This window comes from Rattus norvegicus, chromosome 18 (genome assembly GCF_036323735.1).
Source record: "Rattus norvegicus strain BN/NHsdMcwi chromosome 18, GRCr8, whole genome shotgun sequence".
NCBI lineage: Eukaryota > Metazoa > Chordata > Mammalia > Rodentia > Muridae > Rattus > Rattus norvegicus.
In genome coordinates this window covers 29,378,184-29,398,617 of record NC_086036.1, presented here as the reverse complement: position 1 = coordinate 29,398,617, position 20,434 = coordinate 29,378,184, and the positions used below count along the sequence as shown (strand labels likewise).

At 39.9% G+C, this 20,434-nt stretch overlaps 2 protein-coding genes across 3 annotated transcripts; both read right to left on the bottom strand.

The window, feature by feature from the left end:
- Positions 1–2,339: 2,339 nt before the first annotated feature.
- Pcdhb10 (protocadherin beta 10) lies at positions 2,340–15,663 on the bottom strand. Of its 2 annotated transcripts, XM_017600899.3 has the most exons (2): positions 4,318–15,663; positions 2,340–2,670 (listed from the first exon to the last, which is right to left on the bottom strand). In XM_017600899.3, exons 1-2 carry the CDS (start codon positions 6,590–6,592, stop codon positions 2,612–2,614), a joined length of 2,334 nt encoding a protein of 777 aa, XP_017456388.1. In that variant the 5' UTR covers positions 6,593–15,663; the 3' UTR covers positions 2,340–2,611. The 2 variants fall into 2 exon arrangements, with proteins under 2 accessions (XP_017456388.1, NP_001108075.1); NM_001114603.1 differs by lacking the exon at positions 2,340–2,670 and having other exon boundaries at positions 4,211–6,758.
- Positions 15,664–16,137: 474 nt separating this feature from the next.
- On the bottom strand, positions 16,138–19,308 carry Pcdhb9 (protocadherin beta 9). Its single transcript, NM_001109390.1, has one exon. It carries the CDS (start codon positions 19,115–19,117, stop codon positions 16,721–16,723), a length of 2,397 nt encoding a protein of 798 aa, NP_001102860.1. The 5' UTR covers positions 19,118–19,308; the 3' UTR covers positions 16,138–16,720.
- Between the last annotated feature and the right edge of the window lie 1,126 nt (positions 19,309–20,434).

Here is a 20,434-nt window from a genome sequence, read left to right as displayed (position 1 = left end):
AAGACCTTTTCCCAATCTGTTGGTTGCCATTTTTGTCCTATTGACAGTGTCCTTTGCCTTACAGAAAGCTTTTCAATTTTTTTGCCTTCTTTTTAAGCTTTTCAATTTTATGAGATCCCATTTGTCTATAATTGATCTAAGGGCCTGAGTCATTGTTGTTCTGTTCAGGAAATTTTCCCTTGTACCTATGTATTCTTCCCCACTTTCTGTTCTATTGGTTTGAGTATATCTGGTTTTATGTGGAGGTCTTTGATCCACTTGGATTTGAACTTTGTACAAAAAAATAAGAATGAGTCAATTTACATTCTTCTGCATGCTGACTTCAAGTTGAACCAGCACCATTTGCTGAAAATGCTGTTTTTTTCCCATTGGATACTTTTAGTTCCTTTGTCAAAGATCGAGTGACCACAGGTGTGTGAGTTAATTTCTGGGTTTTCAATTCTATTCCCTTGATCTATCTTCCTGTTTCTGTAACAATACCATGCAGGTTTATTTTAGCACAAATGCTCTGTAATACAGCTTGAGGTAAGGGATGGTGATTCCCCCAGAAGTTCTTTTATTGTTGAGAATAGTTTTCCATATCCAGGATTTTTTGCTTTTCCATTTTAATTTGGAAATTGCTCTTTCTAATTCTATGAAGAATTGAGTTAGAATTTTGCTGGGGATTGCATTGAATCTGTAGATGGCTTTTGACAAGATGGCCATTCTTACTATATTAATCCTGCCACTCCATGAGCATGGAAGATCTTTCCATCTTCTGGATCTCCTTCAATTTCTTTCTTCAGAGACTTGAAGTTCTTGTCATATGGATCTTTAACTTCCTTGGTTAGAGTCACTCCAAGATATTTTATGTCATTTGTGGCTATTGGGAAGGGTGCAATTTCCCTCATTTCTTTCTCAGCTTTTGATCCTTTGAGTAGAGCAAGACTACTGAATTGTTTGAGTTAATTTTATATCCAGCCACTTTGCTGAAATTGTTTATCAGCTGTAGGAGTTCTGTGGTGGAATTTTGGGGCCACTTAAGTATACTATCATATCATCTGTAGATAGTTATATACTGACTTCTTCCTTTCTGTTTTCTATCCCTTTGAACTCTTTTTGTTGTTTAATTTCTCTGGCTAGGACTTCAAGTACTATATTGAATGGGTAGAGAGAGTGTGGGTAGCCTTGTCTTGTCCCACACTAGTGGGACAATCCTAGTGGGATTGCTTCAAGTTTCTCTCCATTTATTTTGATGTTGGCTGGTTTGCTATATATTGCTTTTATTATGTTTAGGTATAGGCCTTGAATTCCTGATCTTTCCAAGACTTTTATCATGAAGGGTTGTTGAATTTTGTCAAATGTTTTCTCAGCATCTAATGAAATGAGCTTGTGCTTCTTTTTCTTGAGTTTGTTTATATAGTGGATTATGTTAATGGATTTTTATATTGAACCATACTTGCATCTCTGGGATGAAGCCTACTTGATCATGGTAAATGATCATTTTGATGTGTTCTTAGATTCTGTTTGTGAGTATTTTTGCATCTGTATTCATGAGGGAAGTTGGTCTGTGGTTCCCTTTCTTTGTAGGATCTTTGTGTAGCTTAGGTATAAGTGTAATTGTGGCTTCAAAGAATTAATTGGATAGCGTTCTTTCTGTTTATATTTTGTGGAATAATTTGAAGAGTATTGGTATTAGGTCTTATCTGAAGATCTGATAGAACTCTCCACTAAACCCATCTGGTCCTGGGCTTTTTTTTTTTTTTTGCTTTGGTGACTTTCAGTGACTGCTTCCATTTATGTAGGGGTGATGGGACTTTTTAGATGGTTTATCTAATCCTGATTTAACTTTGGTACTTGGTGTCTGTCTAGAAAAATGTCCATTTCCTCCAGATTTCCAGTTTTGTTGAGTATAGGCTTTTGTTGTAGGATCTGATGATTTTTTAAGCCTTATTGATATGTTTTGTTAGTCCTTAGTTTTTCTCCCTTTTATATCTTTCTCACTTCAGTTTAGAAGTCAAATAACCAAAACTTACATAGCAAGGATAAGAAATGGTCAGACATGTTCTTTTATGTTTCATCATATCCTTAGGGAGAAAACATTATTTCAGGGAATGATGCAAATATTTAAACTCCAGAGGAGTGACTCTTGAGGTATAAAAACAAATAAAGGGTAAACAAAATCAATGTATATTCATTATATAGAACCCATTGGCGTGTGCAGTGAATGCATAAAAAGTAAAATATATAACATTAGATCATAAACCAAACATTAGATCATAAACCAAACTCAATTGCTCTTATACTGCAAAAAGTTCAACAAAGCTTTCCTGCAGTTGTATTCACACAAACTCACCTACTTAGAAATCACATAATAAGTTTATTTAGGTCATTGAATAAAAGCAATATATAATTCAGTTAAATTCATTGTAATTCAAATCACTTAAGAACAAATACTTTTGTATATTTTGCAGTAGTCAACACAATTGAAAAGTTAAATTGACTGAGAATATGTCAAAGTTGCACCAAATAACAAATCAGGAATTAATCAAATACCACTGAAGGAACTGTCTTGCTTTCCATATCTACAAAACAACATGAAGTGAAAATTTCTGAGCCCTAATACTCAGGATCAAATAGACTGCTGAAATTTCCAGAAATCCCCTGGGTCTTTTGAAAGGTGAAGAGAAGCTGCGGGGAAAGCAAAGGAAATGTGGGTATTAATATAAACCAGAAATGGTGTCAAGGTGAACAGCATGCTTAGAATGCACAACTCTCTGACATGATATCCGCACCATGTGACCATGCAATCTGACTCAGTCACTTTTCCTATTTCTATGATAAAATACCACAACGAAAGTAAATATGGAGGGAAAGATTTGTTTTGGCTCCCAGTTCAGGATTACATCACGATGAGGAGGGTAAAAGACAGGAACTTGAACCAACTGGTCACACTGCATCTCCAGACAGGAAGAAGAGAGCAATGCACCCTTTCACTCAGCCCACTCTCTCCTCTTCATTTAGTCCAGGGTTTCAGCGCAGGGAATGGTGCCACCCACAATGGTCTTCCATGGCTGTTCTTCCAACCTCAATTAACCTAAGCAAGATTATCCTTCATAGGTGTACCCAGTAGTTCTAGATCTTAAGTGAACAACTGAGATTAGCACAAGACCCACCAAGGCTACATTTACACTTTTATTTGTTGAACAAAAGGATGAATAAAAAGAAATTATTCAACAAAATCAGATCATTTAAGTCTTGGTTCTTTGGAGGACTTCAGTGGTTACTTCTGTTATTCAGATTAGTTTTAAAATAGGATTGTGACAAGCAATGATTAAACAGGACTTGGTTATTTGTCAGTATGCGTGTTTCTTTGTTACTTGGAATTGTACCTATGACTTGACCGATATGGTCTACTACTGATTGTAGTCTTACTCTCTTAACACTTTTATTTAGTGACAGAGGTGATAAATTATTAACATAAAATGTTGTGTTTTTAATATTGACAAAGGAAGTTGCTAAAATTAATATTATTTATAGAACAGTGCTAGGTATGCAGTGAGAAAATAATGCAGATAATCTAGCATATGTGGTTCTCATAAGAGTAGAAAGGTCACAACTCTAGTGTCTCAATATTTTAATACAAGAATTGTTTATAATTCAGAAGACAAATATGCTCATGGCTACTCAGAGTAACTAAAATGATTTCGGCTATAATTAAAATCCCACTAACAGAAGGTGTGTTTAGTACGTAAGAGATCCTATGTTGAATATCCAATAGTAACAAAATAAAGTTAAATCGAGAAATAAAATGCAAGCACCTTGGCCATAAAAATTGAAATTATGTGGTAAAACAGGTAAAGTAACTGGCAATTGTGAGTCAGAGACAGATGGGTGTCTGCTTGAGGCCATCCTGGTCTCCATAGTAAGTTCCAGGACAGCCAAAGCTACATAGTGAGACCTTGAAAACAAAACAAAACAAAACCGGATGACATTAAATTTTATTGTGTAACACTTGCGCTAAAGCAAAACATAAGTTGCGACCTAAATATCTATTAAAATTAAAAAAAACTAAGTACAGTGGATATGGAGAAAGAAGTACACATTTTGGTAATGGAGGACATGCATACTCTTTGATTACAGTTTCAATACTTAGGTAAGGCTATTCAGTTTCTTAAGAGAATCATATTGGAATAGATTCTCCTTAAACAAATTCACTGAAGCACACACATTAACTGAATACAAAGCTATCCCTGCAGGGGGGACTTTCCTTCACTTCTCTCCCAGGGTCCTGGACCATTAAGTTGGAGATCATGGGTTTAAGGAATTTGAACTCACCAGTTCCAGAGTCTCCAGTCAGACACACCTCATACTGGTAGCTCTGGGACAGAGTCCCAGTTCCGCTAACATCCACCAGGTGGCCAGGAAAGTGGCCCTCAGGCACAGAGCAGACGCCCAATGAAGCCTCCCTGGCCCTCTTGCACAGCCTCATCCCAATGAAGAGCAGGACAGAGAAGAGGAAGAGCGAAGACACAGATGCCAAGGCAATGACCAGGTACAGTGTAAGCACATCCTCATCATCTTGCACGGGATCCCGCGCCACCTCTGGCAAAGGCAGGTAGGGCTGTGAGAAGCCATCCACCAGCAGCACGTGCAGTGTGACTGTAGCAGAGCGCTGATGCTCGCCATTGTCCTTGACCACCAGCAGCAGCTTGTGCTTGGGCACATCGCGCTCGCTCAGTAGCCTGGTGGTGCGTACCTCGCCATTGTGCGCCCACACGTTGAACAGCCCGGGCTCTGTGGCCTTGAGCAACTGGAATGACAGCCAGGCATTCTGGCCAGAGTCGCAGTCCACAGCTACCACCTTGGTGACCAGGTATCCTGGCTCTGCCGCTCTGGGCAGCAGCTCGGTGCAGGGCACAGAGGCGTTCTGCAGCGGGTAGAGCACGAAGGGCGCATTGTCATTGTCGTCCAGCACCACCACCCGCACCAGAGCCTGGCTGCTGAGCGCGGGTGAGCCATGGTCTGTGGCACCCACGCTGAACTCGAAGGTCTGCAGGGTCTCATAGTCGAGTGCCCTGAGCACGAACAGCTGCCCATTTTCTTGATTGATGGAGACCAGAGAGGTGAGGGCCAGCTGCATATCATAGAGTGGCAGTAGCAAGTAGCTGATATGGGCATTAGCGCCAGTGTCGGAGTCTGTGGCGCTGATGGTGCCTATGTGCAGGGCGGGGCTGTTGTTCTCGCGGACCAACAGGGTGTATGAGGTTTGGTTGAAGGCAGGAGCGTTGTCATTAATGTCCGACACCTGCACTATTATGGTGTGTTGGGTTGTGAGCCTGGGTATGCCCAGGTCGGAGACAGTGATGGTGATGTTGTAGTCAGCTCTGCTTTCTCTATCAAGTGGCCTCTCTGTTACTAAAGTATAATAGTTCTCAAATGTGGGCTTCAAAAGAAATGGAAGTTCGTTCTGAATAGAACAAACAATCCTTCCATTTTCCCCAGAATCTGGGTCAGAAACACTAAATACAGCAACTACAGCCTCAGGAGCATTTTCTGGGATGGAACTATTGAGTGAAGATATGGTGAGTTTAGGGGCGTTGTCGTTCACATCCACCACCTGTATAGCCACACTGCATTTTCCTGAAAAGCCTCCTGGGTCTGTCGCTACGATTTCTATGTTATAATATGGAGTTGCCTCAAAATCCAATGTCCCTTTAAGACGAATTTCTCCTGCGACTTCATCTATTTCAAACGGTTGAGATAGTTCACCACCTTGAAACAGAGAGTAGATTACAGTACCGTGTATCCCAGCATCTAAATCTCTGGCAGAAACCGTGGCGACTAAGGCGTTGAGGGGACTATTTTCAGGAATCTGCACCTCATAGAGCGACTGGTCAAATTTGGGCGGGTTATCATTGATGTCCACAACTTCAATGTGAACTGTGGTGGTTCCTGACCTGGAAGGAGCTCCACCATCCAGAGCAATGAGGGTTAAAGTGAGTTCAGGCTGCTCCTCCCTATCCAGGGCTCTGTCCAGCACCAGCTCTGGGTATTTCCTGCCATCTGTGCGACTGTGAGTAATGACGTGGAAATGGAGGTTGGGACTCACTGTGTAGTTCTGAACAGCATTGCTCCCTATGTCAGGGTCCTGAGCTGCCTTCAGAGGAAACATGGTCCCTGGCTGGGCGCTCTCGGAGATTTTTAGAAGCATTTTTCTGTCGGGGAACTCTGGAGCATGGTCGTTTATATCTGTGAGCTGCAATTCAGTTTGAAAGAACTGTACAGGATTTTCCAGTATGATCTGGAAGTGCAGCACACAGGGTTCTGTCGCCCTACACAGCACCTCACGATCTGGTTTTTCCTTCAGGATTAAATTCCCAGTCTCTGCATCCAGCTGCAAGAGGTCTTTGTTTCCTTTGTGATGGATTCGTGCCCCTCTAGTGGCCAGTTCTCCAACCCTGAGTCCAAGATCTTTTGCCAAATTAGCCACTAAGTAACCACTCTCTGTTTCTTCTGGCATTGAATATCTAATTGTCTCAGCGTCAGACTTCCACAATAGCAACAATATAGTAAGGAAAACGACTTGCCTTTTCTCTGATGCGGTCTCCATTGTTGAGATTTAGTCCAGAGGGCGGTGCTTCTTCTAGTCAGTTTCAGTCCACAAAAACCTTTTGGTAAAATATCCTTGAATTTAATCTTTAATGCCTCACTGTCCGCAGAGTTCTCTCCCCTAGATCACACCCCAAATCCTTCTTCTAGGGAGTAGATAGCGCTCTGTTTTCCAGCTTTCCTGGCTTTCTGGGTAGCTGCAGAGCCCATAATTCTCTTTCTTAGTAGACAGCGCCACCACGCGTCCCTTTTCGTGATTGCATATAGTTTAGTCCCGAATTCTAACCAGTTTTGAGTTACAGCTATAACCAGTAGTTTAATTATTCCATCTCCTAAATACTAAATATATCAGTAGTGCTAAGCATACCTCTGCTGGGCTAAAACTACGTGGAAATACATTTATAATAAAATCTGTTAATATTGTATACTAATCTTAACAGGATTCTTTTGAAAATATAAAAAAACCCTTTTTATGGGCTTATAATTTATTAAGCTAAATGTTTCTTATTAATTTTTCCCAGAAATAATTGAATTTTATACATTTTTGGTAATATAGGAAATACATTCAGAAGGCGCACAACAGAAATAAGTCCCATGGTTAATATGTTCATACAAGCAGAACATAAAAGAAACCTAAAATGTACCAAATTCACCATGCTCTCTGTGGCTATTACTTGATGGTCAACCCTACAAAGGCAGCTTACTGACAGCCACCATTACACATGACTCATCTTTCTTAGGAGTTTTATGAAATGGGTTTATAGATTATTCCTCTCTTGTGCTAGTTGAATTTGTGAAGTTATATGTGACAAGTTTTTCTAACGCCCTTTCTCCCCATTGTTTTATATGACTCCTCTGTAGATGTATGCCTTGATTCAGTTTGCAAACTATGTTATTGTTCAGTTTTGAATTTTGTTAAAGGGTAATGCTATGAGCATTATTATACTCACCATTGTATGCAATATGTATGTATTTATTTTGAACTTATTTCTAGGGATTGGGCTATTGTGTTTAGGCTTTGATTTTTCACAACCTACTTTTAATAAGGGTACTTAAATGCTTTATCCTCCCTTCTAGCCATACACCGACCAGAGGTAGTGGAAAAGAATGGTTAATAGGGTGAAGGAGGACATGGACCTGCTTAGAATCAGTTCTTTGAAGCTAATCCAACAGCATTGTCAGGATATCAGCAATTCAGTTGACACAAATCAGCAGTTGTCGCTTGATCCACTCCCAAACACCATTCATGAATCAGGAATGGCAGTTTGATCCAGAGGAAACCCCAAAGCTCTGCCAATTGGCTCAAGTTTGTAGTGTCAAGAAGCTACTACAACACCACCAGAAATTCTTTGATGCGGTTCTCTCCATGAAATCACAACAATGATCAGCAAAGATAGGCAAGGAATACCACTGCCACACAGCCTGGTCCACTTTCTGTCTGGTTATATTTATACTCTTTCCAAATGTGTTCTCTCAAGCACCCACTCTAGCAAAACATCTCCTGCCCCTTTTCTGGGTATCAACCAGAAAATCACCACATGTCTGCTTCAGCAAAACATCCTCCCACATGTCTGCTTCAGCAAAACATCTTCTCATAAGGTTGTTTCCAGGAAGACATCACATGACACAACTGGGTCTCCAAGGAAACCAGATATTTCCATTTCAATTGTGCAGTAAAGTATAATTCACCACAAGGGCACTAGCTCAACTATATTCATAGCAGCTTTAGTCATAACAGTCATGGAAACAAACTAGATGTTCCTCATCTGAAGAATGGAAAAAGAAAATGTGGCACTTTTACACAATAGAGTATTAAACTACTGTTAAAAATAATATGATAAAATTTGTAGGCAAATGGATGAGAACTAGAACAAACATCCTGAGTGAGGAAACCTAGACCCAGAAAGACAAACTTATAGGGGACATTAGATGTACAGTACACCCATGCTACAATCCACAGACCCAAAGAGGCTAAGGAAGAAGGAGGGCTCAAGGGTTTGCATGAATCTCCCTGGGAAGATGAAATAGGATAGACATGGAAGGTGGACTGGAGGTGGGTGGGGACAGGAACAGGGGGATCAGGTGGGGGAAGAATGGGGGAGAGAGTTGTGGGAGAGAATACTGGAATGGAGGTTGGCATTTCAGAGGTGAGAAAGAAACCTAGTGCAATGAAACCTCCCAGGAATCTATGAGGGTTACAGTAGCTAAGACTCTGAGAAATGAGGGCTACAGATCCTGAACCAGCATCATCTGTAGCCAGGCAAAATGTCCAGTGAAAAGATTGGGGTACCAACCTGGTCATCAAACCTTTGACCTACAATTTGTCCTGCCTGAAAGATGGCTGCTGTAAAGGTAGAACGGTAATGGTGGGAATGGCCGACTTTTTGATGGGTCCATATTGAGACCCGTACTGTGAGATTGGTGCTTAGCCATTGTCCTTAGAGAGGCTTTATCAAGCAACTGATGGAAACAGATGCAGAGACTCACAGCCAAACACTAGGCTGAGTTCAGGGACTCCTACTAAAGTAGGGGAGGAAGGGTTATAGGAGTCAGAGGGGTCAAGGACACTACAAGAAAACCTACAGAATCAACTACCTGGGCTCACAGGGGCTCACAGAGATCTTCCTGCCTTTCAGTACTGGATTCAAAGAACTGCATCACCACAGCCCAACTAACTTTATTTTTAAAAAAGGATTTATTTTTATTTTATTCTTGTGTACAGCTATGTTACTGTAGGACAAATATGTGTAGGTGTCAGAAGAGACTACTGGATTCCCTGGAGCTAGAATTAACAGGCTGTCCAATGTAGGTGCTAGGAATGGAAAGTCAGATCCTTTGGAAGAACAGTAAGTGTTCTTATTCACTGAGCAACCTCAAGCTCCCGTTTACACATCTTTACCACCAAGCCCAAATTGTAAGCTACTTTTTCCTTTGATGTTGTATATTCTGTAGTTTTGGACAAATAGATTGGTTTCCTGGCCTCCAAATTCTTTAAATCTACCCATTTCTCCCCACCTTTCCTGAATTTCTGGAAATCATTGATATTTTTACTGTCAGCATGGCTCTCTCCTTTTCTAAAATGTCTTGTGAGAATCAGAGAAGGAGGAGTCTTCAGCTTGCCGTCCTTCATTAAGTACATGCACTTAAGTCCTTGCAATGCCATTTTATGAGGAGTTGGCTCTTTTTGATGTTAAACACTTGATTTTCTGCTTCTGCCACAATGTATTTATCCACCGCTCTACTGAGGAATCTCCATCTTTAAATCTCTACTTTAAGTTTTGATGTGTGTAAATGTTTCTAAAAACACACATGTTCACATTTTTGTTTAGCTGTGTTTTCCATTTCTTTACATGAACGCTGCAGAGTGTGCATGCTGGATCACATAATAAGAGGACACTCAATGCTGAAGAAACCATTCAACTGTCTTCCAAAGTGGCTACATCAGATGTCATCCCCATTTCCACGAATCAGAGTTCCAGGTGCTCCCCCTCCCCCTCAGCGTTTGACAATGTTGGTGTTCTGCAGTCTGGACATTCTAGTAGTCTTGTTTTGGCACCTCAGAATTAAACCGGCATTTCTTGAATGACATATAATGTGTCACAGCTTCTTGTGTGCATATTGACCACCTGTGTGGTTCGGAGAACTTTTACATGTCATTCTTCATTGTTGTTGAGTTTTATAAATTTGTGTGTACATTATGTAGCCATACTCTCTGAAATAAGTTTTTTGAAACATCTCCCCAATCTACAGTTTTCCTTTATTTCCTTTATAGGATATTTTGCAGAAGAAAAGATTTGAGTCGTTGATAGTATCACTTCTTGTTCCAGGGATTATACCTTTGTTGTAGTAACTTCAATGCTATCCTCTTTTTAAAAGTTGCAATTATTCTGTTTGTATTTTCATGTGGAATATATACATTAAGAGATGTCTTGAAACATTAAGAATTTGTTGCTATTATAAATTGATTGGAGGAGAGCTAGCTTTTCACCTACTGAATCCTTCACTTAGTGAAAATTTGTGAGCATTACTCAACTTATTTAGATTTTATGATTTTCCAAAAATTTTGTATAGCTTCCTATGCAATCATGTTATGGCCAGTATATTTCTAGGCATTTTATGTTTCAAAATTATTTAAAAAGCTAGTTAAAATTTTTTATTTTGAGTTTTTTTTCTTACTTTAGTTTTGGAAAAAGTGGAGCTTGAAAGATAATTTATATGTTTTCAACTTTATTGGCACAAACTTCTTTAGAGTACTCCTTGCATTTTTTTTGAGTCAGCATCTTTGTAGGAAGGTCTGTCTGTCCTGAAACTCACTATGTAGGTTAGGCTGGCCTCACACTCACAGAGATTCACCTGTCTCTGTCATCTGAGTTCTGGGATTGAAGACACATGCTACAACTGTTTCCCCTTTCATTTTTAAATAGGAAGAGGGTTGAAAGCTATTGTTTTATTTTTTTTCTTGTCACATTTAAGAATTTTAAATGGTTTTAATTACTAGAAAAAAGCAACAGGGGACTCATTTTCTCTCTTGAATATTTGTTATCTACTTTATTCAAGGGCGCTCTCTCTCTCTCTCTCTCTCTCTCTCTCTCTCTCTCTCTCTCTCTCTCCCCTCTCCCTTCCTTTTTAACTTGTATTTGACTTGCTGTTTCAAGTATAACTTCTCAAGATCAAACTTACTCATTTTTCTAATACAATCAAGGTTTTAAACTTTCAAGTTTTACTGCAGTGTGTTAGTGTGTTTGTTTAATTTTGGATTTTAAAACCAGCTCTCTTGCTATGTAGCCTAGGCTGCCTTGAACATGTGTTCCTTCTGTTCCCATCACTTAAGTTCCAATATTTTCATTCTTAATTGTTATTTTGCTGAAAATTATGGAAATTTCTGTTCTGAGCTTATCTTTACTCAGGAGTTCTATTATTTAAGTTTAAAGAATTTCTGGATTTTTAAACTTTTTCATAACTGTAGTTCTGGGAAATCATTACATCTTAATATAGCATATTTTTGCTATATTTACAAGTGTATCATTATTATACATTCACCTTTACATCAGTGTTTTTTTAACATCAGCAGTGTTTTTCCCTTTAAGTCTCTTTCTCTTGACTCAATGAATTCAACTACATTGGTTTATTTTGGATGACACCATTTTTAAATGTTCAGTCTTTTTGTTTTCTTTCCTCGCACATACATACTTATTTGGTTGTATGTAATTTACAATTTTTCTTAAATGTAGTCTGATAATTTTAGTTGTATAATTAGATTTTAGTTCATTTATAATTTATGTACTATCCATTTTCTCTGTATTTACAGTATATTATTATTTGTCCCCTGTGTTTTGTTCCTATATCACTCAAATATTTTTATTAAATTTTCTTTCAATTAGTCTTTGAATCATTCTTTAAAACTTACCTAAGAAATTTCAGCAATATATCTTCATCCACAATGCTGTGAAATAATTAATCTCCCTATTCTTGTTGGCTGCATAATCAACACTCAATCAATATTCATTTTCAGTCATTTTTTCTTTCTTCCTGAAATTCTATGATGTCTTCTAGAATGCTTTTTTTAGAATGCTTTTTTAAAATGTAGTATTTATAACATATTTCTTTCAGTGTTCCTATTGCTAATATTCTTTGTCTGAAAACTTCATTTTCTTGGGTATCTGTTCTCTAGCAATAGAATTCTAGTGTGCAAAAATTCTCTTTTGAGATGTCAAAAACGTGACTCATTTGTTGTTGGTCTTGAGATTTATATTGAGAAGCCATTGCTGCATTTCTCTAACGTTTCTTTAAAAGTAATTTTTTTCATGTGATGGCTAGAAAATTTTTTGCTTTTCTATTTGACTTTAATATTGTACTTTATTTTCTCCTAAGGTGTGTTTTGACCTTTGTCTGTAGGCTTAGATTTTTCTTTAATTATGGTTCTTTAATGCTTCAACTTCTCATCTAGCCCACCACCCACTAGAGGTGGGGGGAAAGAAAGTTTAATAGGAAACAGGGGTTGTGGACCAGTTTTGAAATAGTTACTTGAGGTGATTCCAATCTTCATTGTCAGCGGTCCAGTCTACTCAGAAAACACCACCAGACAGTGAACCAGTATAGCAGTGATTTGATCCAGAAGAAAGCTCAAGGCTATGCTGATCAGCATGAGGTAAGAAGCAGCTGGAACACCACCAGAAGTTCTTTGGTCTATTTTTCTCTATGAAGTCATGACAAGTGAAGATCAGTGAGAAAGCAAGTCAAACCAATGCAAGGGTGCCATCAGCAAAGACCAGCGTCATCAAAACCGAACCATGACCAGCAAAATGTGGCAAGGAGAACCAATGCCAGAATCTTGTCCACCATCTGTTGGGTTATATTTATACTCTTTCCAAACATCATGTGTCCTCTCAAGTGTTGGCCCTGGCAAAACGTCGAATGTCAACAGCCAGCTTTCAGAAAAACACTACATGTCTGTTCTCCACAAATAATCATCTCACAAGGCAGTTTCCAGAAAAAAAAATCACATGACACAACTGAGTCTTCAACAAAAGCAGCAATTCCCACATCATTTGTCTAGATAGACTTTCACAAAACATATTGAACAGTTGTTAATCAGTTTTAGAATTGGGAGCCCACAAATGCACATGACACTGTGTGTGTGTGTGTGTGTGTGTGTGTGTGTGTGTGTGTGTGTACAAGTCAAGAGGACAATTTCACAAGTCAGTTCTCTTCTTCCTCCTTTTGGGTTCTGGAGAACAAACTCAGGTTTTGGCTTGGTGATAGCAAGCCCTTTTCCCCACCAAACCAACTTGATATCCCTACTCATTAATTTAAATAATTATTTAAGTTGATTTTTGATACGATATTTCAGTCTAAGATCTGAGCCTTCTAAGTCAAATGTGTTATGCTTTCTTGCTTGGTTTATTCTTGTCACTGAGTAGTGGGGGCTTGCATCAAATCTTTCTACTGAAGACTGGCTGTTCATGTGAAAATTTAACCAAGGGTCAAGTTCCTATTATTTTCCCTTTTGGGAGATCCTTTTGAGCTTTGCATGGTATAGCCATGACTAATCAAGTTACTCTAATCCAAACAGGCATTGTGCCTAATTAAGGTTAGTGCCAGGACTGATAAGCAACAAATACTACTTAATTTCCAGTTGAGAATTTGTATTCTTGATATCTCTTTCCTGTCCCAGGCCTCAAACCCTAATTTTTACATAGCAAGAAAAACACTATTATGTAGCTTTGAACTCTTAGAGGTCCTTCTGTCTCTGCATTCAGGTTCTTGGGTTTTAATTGTAGGCTTATATTTTCAAAATCTTACTTTAATAAGTGTGTGTAAATGTTCTAAGATACCTTGTATCCCTCCACCCACTAGAGGCAGTGGAAATGAAAGGTTAATAGAGCAAAGGCACATGTGGATCTGTTTAGAAATTGTTCTTTGTAATGAATTCAATCTGTCTTATCTCGATATCAGCAGTTCAGTTCTCAGGAATCAGCAGCAGTAGCCGGATCTACTTGAAACACCATTCACAAATCAGTAACAGCAGTTTGATCCAGAAGAAACCCTGAGGGTCTGCCAGTTGGTCGGAGACAATGGAATCTTCAAGAAGGCACTGGAACACCACCAGAAGTTCTGTGATGCATTTCTCTCTATGAAGTCACAACAAATGATGACCAGCAAAGAAAGAGTGTTAAGGTGAACCAATACTATTCAGCATTGTCAGCAAAGACCATCATCAGCAAAGCCCAATGATAGCAAAGAGTAGCAAGGAAAACCAATACCACACAGCATCGTCCACTGTTTGTTGGGTTAAATTTATACCCTTTTCAAACATCGCATGTTCTCTCCAGCATCTGCTCTAGCAAACCATCACATGCCCTTTTTTTCCAGGCATCTTACAGAAAAACATCACACATCTGTTCTCAGCAAAACATCCTCCCATGTGTCTGTTCAGGAAAATCATCCTCTAAAGACTGTTTCTAGTAAAACCTCACAAGATACAACTGAGTCTTCAAAGAAACCAGAAATTTCCACTTCATTTAACTGTGCATGTTTTTCCTGGGTATGTGCCCTGATAGAAGGAACTGGTCTTCAATCTTCAATATACTTAAGTTTGCCTATTTACTCTGTGAGCAGACAAACCTGTGTTGTTTGCTCAGACCCAGAAAACTTCTTTGGGAGCAAATAGACAATGGGACCCAGTTCTCATTCCCGGGGGTTTTTATCCTCAGCCCATTATAAAGCATGCTTTCTGTGGCTGAATAGTAATGGTTTCTGGCCTTTTCCCTGCTTTTATGATTGTTTCTCTTACCAGATCATTCATGTAAACTTCAAGCGGCAGAGACCAGAGAAGACTGGTAGGTGCACTTTCATATATAGTCTGTATAAAGGCACTAGGTGTACTCCATGTTGTAAAAAGGAGCCTATAACTCACATATGAATAGCTTGATATTTTTACATGATTGTCTGTTCGGAGCTACCACACCATTCCTGTCTAGATACTTCTATAAGAGTTATCAGGATAAATTCAGCAAGTCTAAATGGACCTGTCACAAGAGGATCCTGAACTTGTTATCTACAGAATGAGGGAAGAGGTTAGTTGATTTCAATGAGAGAAATGAAGATATCAGAACTCTGAAAACATGTAACTGACCAGCTGCTCAGAGACTAAATTCAGAATGACTGGGTGCTTCACCCTCACCTTCCTCCTGATAATCTGCTGCCTGGAAGGGAGACATGAAATGGTTGTGAGGCTGTTGACTTGTTGCCTTCTCAGATTGGCAGCTCTCTAAGTAAAGTGATGTCCATTTCTGACACTACACACTGGCTTCTGTGGAGTAAGGCAACACAAGCTCCAGTGTCTGGTTAAATTTTGAGACATGGACTCATTATATAACATTGACTGGCCTGGAGCTTACTATTCAAGACCGGAAAGGCTTTGAACTTAAAAAGATCTGCCAAGTTCTGTGGAATTAAAGGCACGTGCCACCATGCCCAACTATAGAAAGCCATTCAATTCCTCATTTTTTATCTAAACTTCACTGACCATTTTACAGTCACATCAATATAAATATAGCTAGGTAGAACCACACAATGTGCTCACTAGATTCACTGAACACAGCATAAACAATAAACAATTATAAAGTTATAAAACAATTATAATTCAATAAACGCTCTTCTGTTTAATCATGAGCCAGTATTTATTTTCTAGAATGGCATATTCATTTGATTGGAAATTTAAGTTAAAAACAACTGAAGCCACGTTAAACGTCAAAGAAGAAATGAAAATAGTAAAGGGGATTCTACTGCTGATTTTACAAAGAACTCATAGCTACCAAATGACGAAAGACAAGAATATTGTGTCACAATAGTAAGCTCTGAACAAGGCTGTCAGAATGCAGACGTTTCTTCTATTGGAAGACAGGGCCGGCTACAGGAACATGCAACGTAGTTTAGGCTTCAGCTTCTGCCAAGTGTGAGGTCAGAAAGGGTGAGTCTGGTGCTTCATTATCTAGGGATGTTTGGATTAGGATTTTTGCTTATTGAAAAAAAATCATGCTTAGCAATGGATTAACAATTTTATTTCATGAAAGGGATGACAAATTATAAAATATGCTCTCTTTCAATTTTTATTAAAATATAATTAATGGAAAGTTTTAGCCTGATTGCTTTTAAAACACTTTCAGGAACAAACGTAAATCAAACACTAACATTTATGATGCTCGTAACAAGTGTCACAATTGAGTGTTCTATTGAAAGGCATCTAACATGATCTAGGAAAAGTAAGTATGCTAAGGCCAAATAAAATTCTAAGCGTTCTAACCTTAAAACGATAAAAGACACAGTTAAAACAGGTGTCATAATTATATAGAGAAATTCAAATTTTCTTTTGAAAGTTTGAAGAAATTCTGTTACTTGAGTTACTTGTAGTTATGAGAATATTAGTCATCAAAGACATTGACTACATAAAAACCTCATACTTAACATGTGCTATAATGACAGCCTAAGCATGCTTAGTATGAGTAGGAAAAATGAGAGCTGTTGGAGACCTGCACACAAGGTAGCAGTTTTTTGAAAACTAGTTAATATTACACTTACCCACAAAAAGTATATTAATTTTTAGGATTAATTGGACCATTTAGAATACTTAGTTGAATACAAAGCTTTCCCTGCAGTGGGGACTTTCCATAATTTCTATCCCAGCATTGGGGACCATGGGTTTCAGGAACTTGAACTCACCAGTCCCAGAGTCTCCCCTCAGACACACCTCATACTGGTAACTTTGGGACAGGGTCCCTGCTCCACTGACATCCACCAGGTGGCCAGGAAAGTGTCCATCAGGAATAGAGCAGCCACCCAGAGAGACCTCTCTGCCCCTCCTGCACAGCCTCACCCCCACAAACAGCAGCACAGACAAGAGGAAGAGAGAAGACACAGATGCCAAGGCTATGACCAGGTACAGTGTAAGAGCATCATCATCTTCCTGAACGGCGTTCCGAGCAACTTCCGGCAGAGGCAGATAGGGCTGTGAAAATCCATCCACAAGTAGCACGTGCAACGTGACTGTGGCAGAGCGCGCAGGGTCCCCATTGTCCTTGACCAGCAGAAGTAGCCTGTGCTTGGGCACATCTCGCTCGCTCAGCAGCCTGGTGGTGCGTACCTCGCCATTGTGTGCCCACACGCTAAACAACCCGGGCTCTGTGGCCTTGAGCAACTGGAATGACAGCCAGGCATTCTGGCCAGAGTCGCAGTCCACAGCCACAACCTTGGTGATCAGGTATCCTGGCTCCGCTGCCCTGGGGAGCAGCTCGGTGCAGGGTGCAGAGGCGTTCTGCAGCGGGTAGAGCACGAAGGGCGCATTGTCATTGTCGTCCAGCACCATCACATGCACCAGAGCCTGGCTGCTGAGCGCTGGTGAACCTTGGTCTGTGGCACCCACATAGAATTCGAAGGCCTGCAGGGCCTCATAGTCCAGCGCCCTGAGCGCGAACAGCTGCCCATTGTCTGCGTTGATGGAGATGAGCGAGACAAGGGCCAGCTGTGGATTTTGGGGCGGCAGCAGTGAGTAGGTGATGTGGGCATTGGAGCCTGAGTCTGCATCTGTGGCACTGATGGTGCCTATGTGCAGGGCAGGGCTGTTGTTCTCGCGGACAAACATGGTGTAGGAGGTTTGGGTGAAGGCAGGGGCGTTGTCGTTGATGTCAGACACCTGCACTGTTATGGTGTGCTGGGTTGTGAGCCTGGGTGTGCCCAGGTCTGAGACTGAGATGGTGATGTTGTATTCAGCTCTACTCTCTCTGTCCAGAGGGCTCTCTGTCACCAGAGTGTAGAAATTCTTGAAAGTGGATTTTAGAATGAATGGCAGGTTTTCTGAGATAGAGCAAACCGCCTTTCCATTCTCTCCGGAATCCCTGTCTCCAACTCTGAAGATGCTGATTATGGTCTCAGGAGCATTTTCTGGGACTGAGCTGGTCAGTGAAGATATGGTCAGCTCTGGAGCATTGTCGTTCACATCCAACACCTCTATCATCACAGAACCTCTCCCAGAAAGCCCTCCTCCGTCTGTGGCCTCGATTTCCACATGATAAGATTTAATTTTTTCAAAATCCAATTTCTTTTTCAGTCGCATGTCTCCAGTAGTTTCGTTTATTGAGAATGTTTGTTGGATTTCATCTGATGCTTGGAACAAGCCATAGGAAACACTCCCAAAGTTGCCAGCATCTGCATCCCGTGCTAACACAGTCAGGATTGGGGAGTCTGGGGGACAGCTCTCTAGAACCTGCACCTCATAGGGGCTGTTCACAAACTCAGGAGCATTGTCATTGATGTCTATGATCAGGATTCGAACCAAGGCTGTTCCTGACCTCGGTGGAGACCCGCCATCCAGAGCTATGAGGGTTAAGCTCAGCTCTGCCTGCTCCTCTCTGTCCAGGGCTCTGTCCTGCACCAACTCTGGGTATTTCTTGCCTTCACTATTATTTCGAGTGAGGACATGAAAATGAGGGTTGGTGCTGACTCTGTACTCTTGAAGCCCATTGTTGCCCACATCCAAATCCTGGGCTAATTTCAATGAAAATCGTGTGCCTGGCTGGCTGTTTTCCGGAATTTTCAAGAGCAATTCTCTATCTGGGAATTCTGGAGCATGATCATTTATGTCCTGGATCAATAATTCTCCTTGAAAATATTGCACTGGCTTTTCAAGAGACACCTGGAAAGGCAGCACACAGGGATCCAAAGAGCCACACAGCTCTTCCCGGTCTAGTTTCTCTCTCAGAATCAAATCTCCAGTCTCAGGATCCAGCAGCAATCTCTGCTTGTAATCATCAGACACCACCCGTGCAGACCTGGCAGCCAGCTCCCCAGCTCCCAGACCCAGATCCTTGGCCAGATGGGCCACAAAGGAGCCACTTTCTGTTTCCTCTAAAATAGAGTATCGAGTTGTTGCCTCACTGCAAACCAGAACCAAAGCCATCATAAAAATAAACAGCATTACTTGCCTGTTTAGGTGAATCTTCCTCAGCTTCTCCATGATGGGGAAGTGCATGCTTGCATCCAATCCTGTAGCAGTCTCCCAAATGCTTTGAAAGACTGATTTCTGATTTCCTCTTCAGGTGACTTCACGGTGTAGCTCTTATTCTCATATTAGTCCATTATATTCTTGCCCAAAACCCTGTATAGCTCCACAGTGCTTGCAAAGCTCTTGCCTGCGTCTTTTGTTCTGTATTGCAACAAGCGATTCCGGGTACTTTAGAGCTTTTCAATCACAATCTTAGCCTGCAGCGCCACCCTGTGTCTTTTTGGGATAATTGATACAGTTCTAGTTTTAAGTCAAACAATTCTTTAATATCAAAACACATTCTTAATGTTCAGATTAATGCCCTGTTAAAAGTGTATATAGTTTTGTCTTTGGCAACATTGTTATTATCTTATACTGCATAATTTGGTAAAGTCATCCACTACTGTATACAAGAAGAATCATTTACATAAAGGAGAAGACAGCTGCTCTTCCCACACATGCTTTTAAATTTTGAATAACCAGGTTTAAAAAAACCTCAAGAAATCCTATTTCTAACGGTGCTTTCTCACAGTGCCTAAAGAACAAAGTTACATTCTTAATATCAACAGTTTGTACCATTAGTATAAACTATTACACAAGCATTGCCTTTTGAAATACCCCAATGTATTGATACAGATGCATAGATCAGATTCATCAGCTGACAGCTGAGTGAAATAGCAGCAAACCAAATAGTGCAAACCTAAGTTTAATATTGGCTAACCTCCTAATTCTAAAGCATTTGGAAGTAGTTTGACATTACAAATTTTTGATGCATTGTCAGACAACTAACAACTATTTCCAGCCTGTATTTAAATAGAAAATAGTATCTATGTATTTAATGTATAAAATCACTCAAAGAATTTATTTCCAATTTAGAACATTTCTCTAAATTTAGGAAACATGGTTTTTTAAAATTTGTCATTTTTTCTTTTCTTTCTTTTTTGGCTGTTCAGTGGTACTTGGATTTACAAATGAAAAATTCAGAGATGTTTTGCAACTTCTGGGGAAAAGGCAAACTGGCATTTTGATAACGACTCCATTAAGTTGTAAACTAGTTTGAGGGTAATCTGTAATATCCAGTCTTAGAGTTCACATACATTTCCTCCTTGAATAGGTCTTCTGCAATATCCTCCAGTATTGTCTATTGTTCTGTATAAAATATGTCTACACATTTGTTTGCTTCCTTTCTAAGCATCCAGCTCCTTTTGAATCCAAGGACTGGATTCAAATGCAAACACATAGAGATGGTTATTCTTAGGATAATGATCTTCTATTGTACACACGTGCTGAACTTGTTCACTAATG

What these genes read in the sequence shown, in the direction of transcription:
- Pcdhb10 (NM_001114603.1), bottom strand. Translation starts at nt 6,592, where the DNA reads ATGGAGACCGCATCAGAGAAAAGGCAAGTCGTTTTCCTTACTATATTG.
- Pcdhb9 (NM_001109390.1), bottom strand. Translation starts at nt 19,117, where the DNA reads ATGCACTTCCCCATCATGGAGAAGCTGAGGAAGATTCACCTAAACAGG.